Source organism: Clytia hemisphaerica, unplaced genomic scaffold (genome assembly GCF_902728285.1).
Source record: "Clytia hemisphaerica strain Z4C2 unplaced genomic scaffold, Clytia hemisphaerica genome assembly, whole genome shotgun sequence".
Taxonomy (NCBI): Eukaryota; Metazoa; Cnidaria; class Hydrozoa; order Leptothecata; family Clytiidae; genus Clytia; species Clytia hemisphaerica.
In genome coordinates, this window is record NW_027104511.1 from 16,256 (window position 1) to 22,298 (window position 6,043).

At 38.8% G+C, this 6,043-nt stretch overlaps 1 protein-coding gene across 1 annotated transcript; it reads left to right on the top strand.

Moving 5' to 3' along the window:
• The first annotated feature begins 3,396 nt into the window (after positions 1–3,396).
• Positions 3,397–5,373, top strand: LOC136821928 (uncharacterized). Its single transcript, XM_067078146.1, has 6 exons — positions 3,397–3,432; positions 3,588–3,726; positions 3,955–4,100; positions 4,300–4,567; positions 4,880–5,035; positions 5,339–5,373. Exons 1-6 carry the CDS (start codon positions 3,397–3,399, stop codon positions 5,371–5,373), a joined length of 780 nt encoding a protein of 259 aa, XP_066934247.1.
• Positions 5,374–6,043: the final 670 nt, after the last annotated feature.

Sequence of the window (6,043 nt, forward strand, 5' to 3'; positions counted from 1 at the left end):
ATTCAGGCAACGGATCCGGTTTTTGGCCGGTATTTCGGACGATGGATACAGTACGGACATCTCGGTGACCGTCTACTTTGCCAAGCAATTCGATATTCCAAAAGGGATCAATAGATATTTATCAGCAAGCTTCTGTGGATCTTATTATTCCGTTACTGCCAATGGGAACATCAACTCCATTACGTACAAGGTAGTTTATAATTAGTTTTGACCAAGGAATTAATTATAGAAACTGAATAATTAACTGGCTGATTTTTTCCGATCTCTCACTATCAAGCCTTGTTCACAGCAGTGACATTATTTTTCATACACCATCCATCATTAAATGATTTTCAATAGGTTTTCATCTGAGGGTCAAACTCATCAGGTAGAAAGGTTTTCCTCTGAGGGTCAAACTCATCAGGTAGAAAGGTTTTCCTCTGAGGGTCAAACTTATCAGGTAGAAAGGTTTTCCTCTGAGGGTCAAACTTATCAGGTAGAAAGGTTTTCCTCTGAGGGTCAAACTCATCAGGTAGAAAGGTTTTCCTCTGAGGGTCAAACTTATCAGGTAGAATTGACAAACAGAGAGAAACATCCGAAGTGTAATTGAAATTAACAGGACGGTTCCCGTCGTCGCAAACGCCGATTAAAATTGCGCATCAAAATCCTTTAGGATGATAAAAATGATATAGTTGATGCTGTAAACTAATCGTTTCGTGACATCATTCTGATTATCACTGACGTCATCGAAACGGTATAGTCTTTTTCACTTCACTGAAAACAATTTCTCATTGTTCCAAGAGATTATCTTTCGATGATTACCGATCCAATGAGCGGTAAATTTTTTAGATCCTTCTCAAAAAATAACGGATTTTCAGGTTTCAATGCCCTTCCAACCTCTTTTTCATAAAATTTCCGATAAAATGAGGGGTTAACCATCTTCTAACTCCTTTAAAATCTCGAGATATCACATTTTTCTATTTTGATGACGTCATCTACTGAAAACGCCCAACAATTCAGCCAATTTTTTATTTTACATCAAGCCCTCCCTCCCACAAAACTCTCCATCCAATGAGGGGTCAACGACCGCCTAACTCCATTTCAAACTCGAGATATCGCATTTTCAATTTTTTCCAAAATCTGTGACGTCATTGAAGTCCCTTTACCCCTAATGTTGTTGAGAGTCAATTAGCGAATTTTGGATTTTTTGCGCAAGGGATCCCAAAAAACAAAACAAAAGTTAATTATTTCCATGGGAAAGTGGGTTTTTAATTTTGCGAAAGATTGACTCTGCAACGATTTCTACTCCAAAAAAACCTGAATCTGAATTTATTTCACCATTTTAAGCGGACATAAAATTAGGAAGATGTTTCAATGAGCGCGGTCGTGATGATTGGGGAGGTTGGCAAACGATATCATCCACCAGGATGCATCCTCTCTTTTTTTCCCCCTATTTTCTACTTTCCTATCTTCTATCCTGGTTTTCTGACTTTCTCTAGTGTTTCTAACTGTTTTCTAAGTATTTTTCTGAAATTTGACCGTGCCGGTGCAATTGGTCTCCGACCCCGGCTCGAACCACCAAATGCAAGCAACCTTCGTTTACAAACCCAATGCCTAACCGCTTGCGCCACCGAGACTCGGCAAATCACTGTCATTCACAAATACTTATAGCATGTAATTTACAGACCTTTATTAAGAAAGCTCCCAACCCTAACCGGTGCCCTTACAAGGATCCCTACGGGTAAGTTAGGTCACAGGGTACAGATGCCCCTAAGAAGGCCTTCGGCCTTATATTGTGACTCTCGAGCTCCAACCCTAACCCTAACTGATAATAACCGAACCCCCGTCTAGGTCCGCAGATTGAAAAATTTCACTTGCATCCTGGTGGATGATATCGTCTGCCAACCGATTGGGGATGTCGTCAAACGCTGGGCTATAAAGGGTGACATGAATTTTTCATAAATCCATTTAGTAAGAAAACTTTCGCAATAAAATACCAGTCCGGAGCCCAAACCTGATATGGATTTTTTGGCTTTATGTACATTGGTGTGTAAAAAATAAAATAAAATTCCACTAGTAAAATGACTATGATACACACCTTTTCGACCGTAGCCGCTAATTTCCGAGCGGGCATTTTTTGTCCACTTTATCCCACTAAAACCGTCCCATTCCTTTTTTCGCACCTATAGACAATAGAAAAATGTGTCCAAAAAGGATTGGATCGCGTTTAGGGGGGATTAAATTATTAAGTGGCACGCGCTTGACCGCGCGACTACGGTCAAAAAGGTGTATCGCTGCATGGGTTAGCCCACCTTTATCCTCTTGTTTAAATCTATTTAGTTTTTCATTTCGTCTTCTGTATAGATACCATCCAATGTTGGGTCAAAGGGGAGAACATGTGAATTATACACAGAAGTGTTTTTAGCATCCGATGGTCACATGATGTGGGATATCCAAGCTCAACCTTTTACACATCTCGATTGGTCCTTTTGCCCAGGTAAGTCAGTTTATACCCTGAAAAATATGAAATTTAAAGGTTTCGTTTTTTAAATAAGACCATGTTAACACGTTACTGTTCCGTTTCGCTCCAGTATGATTTTCGTTATGGATCGAGTGTGTTCATATTGGTTTCGGAACGTTTTGGAGCAAGAAAACAGAGCAGTTCCGTTCCAATGAAAAAAGTGGAGCGAAACCGTTTCGATCTGTTTTGCTTTGTGTAATGTCTTTTTTTTGACGTTTCGAATTTTGGCGTTCACATTTGTTTCGGCAGAAAGGAACGGAACGGAACCGTAACGTCTGAACATGGTCTAAGAGTAATATCGTTTGCTTACTCATCAATTTTAATTCACAAGCTTTTACACATTGGATTGACACGGATGTGGAGCAAGATTGGTCATAAAGTTATGAAAAGAAAAACATTTTTTTGCTTATATCAGCATAAAATAACAATAGCAAGACACTGTCCTGATATGAAATATGTGTCTGATATGAAACGGAAACACTTAGGTAAAAATAAAACCTTTAACTCTCGCGATCACTTTGAAGTTGAAAAGCTGGAAGCAGTAAGGAATAAAAGCTTAATAGTAAATAAAGTCGAATTTACAAAGCCGAGGGAACTTCTACATCTGTGGCTTTTTTCCTCACAGACGATCGGCTTTATCTGTATTACAAGGGTTAAAAAGTTTTTTAAGTTTTTTATTTTACTACAGATTTGAAAATCCTCATGAAAGGAATTCATGCCACCGCTTGTTTCATGAAATATCTTTTCTTTCTCATTCTATTCCAATACACCTTTTCGACCGTAGCCGCCATAATTGCCGCGCGGGCATTTTTTACCATCCTAAAACCATCCTAGTCTTTTTTTTCTATTGTCTATTGGTGCGAAAAAAGACTGGGACGGTTTTAGGGTGGTAAAAAATGCCCATGCGGCAATTGGCGCCTACGGTCGAAAAGGTGTATAGATCTTATCGGAGTTTTTGATTTTTCTAAAACAGCAATGTATTGTGGGATTGTTTCGGGAGTATTACAATAGAAATCTCTTAGGAATTCCTCGAGGGAATTCTATTGTAATACGCCCGAAACTATCCCACAATGCATCGCTGTTTTAGATAGGGTGTATTTCTTTCTTTACGAACCCATCGCGTTTCATTTCAGGCGGTCGTCCGTGTTCGGCAGTGACGACAGGCACCAGTAGAGGTCGTTTGACGAAAAGTTACTCTTTACAACACACCAAGAATGAATTGATAGGTAAGTATTCATCTATTCATATTCAAGATTCACTTAAACCTCGTCCCCGTGTATTCCAGGCTTTATTAAGGATACTGATAGACGTCAGAGAATTATTCGGCGTTATCAGTAAGCATGAAAAACCGAAAATACGCAGGGGACGAAGTTTCTATATATTCAGCTACGAAAGAGCAAACGGAATAATACCCGCAAAAGAAGTGTTTCACTTGGTTCTTTATTCTAATTTAGAACCGAAAAGATTGAAGCACCGTGACACTGGGCTATGTTTTGAGGTTGAATCAGGGACGGAGTACATTATACGCACATCAAGATGTCGCGATTCTTTTTATTTGGCGCCTGATGAACCCTTTCTCATCCACGTGCAATCCGGAAAGGTGGGTTATGTTTTTTTATCAGATTATTTTTATTGTCCTAGACAAATTTAACAACCGTTTAGCGCCACCCTACAGTGAGCGCTCTCTCAAAAGAAAAAACTCTTTTTTTAAAAATCTATGGTTTGGAACCTGCAAACGTTCCCGATACTTGACATTCTTATTTGAGAACACAAAGGATGACTTCAAATAACTATTTTAGAAAGTTGGGCAACGAGCAGGTGAAACGAAACTCCAATTGGTGAACAACGAATCAGATGCCAAGATTTTCACCTTAACATACGTCTCCGTCACGAGTAACGGAAAAAGTGGTCAAAAAAAGAAGTTGGGCATGTATCCAACTCAGGAAGATTATCAAGGGAAAACACAGTGTATGGAATACCCCAATAGCCCAACTTATATCACATTCGGTCCTATTACTACACCAAAGTCGACCGGCTTCTGCGGTGATAAACTCGCCTTTATTCGAGGTAAATCACTACTCATGCTTAAGGCCTACTTGTTCATTCACCTTCGAACGTTTGAATGACTTTTTTTATTGACTTAGTCTAATTCTAAGTTTTGCAGGCCCGGCGGAACGACCGTTAAAGTGGGGAGGTTGAAAGCTATAAATGAGATAAATATTCGCTAGGAATTTGAGAAAAAAATCTAATTTGCTCAAAAGTGGAGTGGCTGAAGTCTCCCCAGTCTCCTCGCTTCCGCTGGGTCTGTTTTATAAGTTTGTTTGTATCACGAGTGAAGAATTATTAAAAGATTTTATATCAAACTCATTCTCTTTCCAGCTTTCCCACAAGAAATAACGGACAAAATTTCCATGAAATCTATGCTGAAAATTTCCACTTCAAAAGGATCCACTTTGTTTGTTTGCACACCTTCAAAAGATTTGTGGTCCAACTCTAATTGTCTTTATTCACTGGATGATGGCGCTAAATGGATAGGTATAAAGATGTTGTTTCTGCTTCAGTTAAATGAAAAGACCTCACCTTATAATAAAGATTTTGTGTATTAACTTCGCGAGATATGATGTAGAATCTTGATATTCAACAAAAACTTTCTCTGTTTTCTTTTTGGATTTCTTTGACAAAAAGTTTACTAATCCTTATGTAAGGCACAATGTTCTATCTCTTGAGCTTCCTTAGATGAGGTTTATATGGAGGTATAGCTGAGTAGAAGATGGTCAGTGGAAGGTTTCAATGTAATGTGGTCTAACACATTTTACCAGTCAAATCCGTCTTCCACAGGAACATCCTCTTCCTCCTCCAGATCTCCATTCTGATCCGTTATTTCTTCATTTGCAGCCATGACGCCAAAAATCAGCGAGTTGAAAGCGTTCATTCCGTCAGAAGATTCATTTTACGGTTTGTGTCATTCTGCAAAATACCATTGCAAATATCACGTGGAAACCGGCCTTCTACATTACGTCACTCTCTCTGAATATCAAAGCAAATTATCTGACGTTAACATGGTTTCTATCACCAATTTGGACGACATGCAGCTAGCAGGAACACCCGAGGATACTGATTTCACCAGTATCAAAGGTATATCAAAGTTTTGAGAAGTTATTTATTAAAGGATCTCTGCAAAACATCGCGCAAAGTTTCCTGTACTTTTCTTAACGGTATCAATCTTGTCTCCGTGTATCCCAGGCTTTATTTACACAACTTATGTATACTAGAGAATATTATGCTGACAGACACATTTTGACGTCTTTTGACATCTGTGTGGACCCTTTCTCATTATCATGTAGAAATTACCCTCTAATATGTCGCAAATATAGCAATAGCAATAAAGAAAAAAGCCAAGAATCCTATGAAATAACCTGATAGTGTTTCTCTTATCTTCTAATTTTCAAACGTATCCATTTCAGTATCCACCCTTGGTTTGTATCGCCAAGAAACGACCGATATCCGAATCTTCTTGTGGGCTAACATGGAGCAATTCTAAAA

Excerpts from the sequence above, each read along its gene's own strand:
- LOC136821928 (XM_067078146.1), top strand. The coding sequence starts at position 3,397 with ATGCCCATGCGGCAATTGGCGCCTACGGTCGAAAAG. Across the intron at positions 4,101-4,299 it reads TCCACGTGCAATCCGGAAAG|AAAGTTGGGCAACGAGCAGG; the intron begins GTGGGTTATGTT and ends TAACTATTTTAG. Across the intron at positions 5,036-5,338 it reads TGATGGCGCTAAATGGATAG|GAACATCCTCTTCCTCCTCC; the intron begins GTATAAAGATGT and ends CGTCTTCCACAG.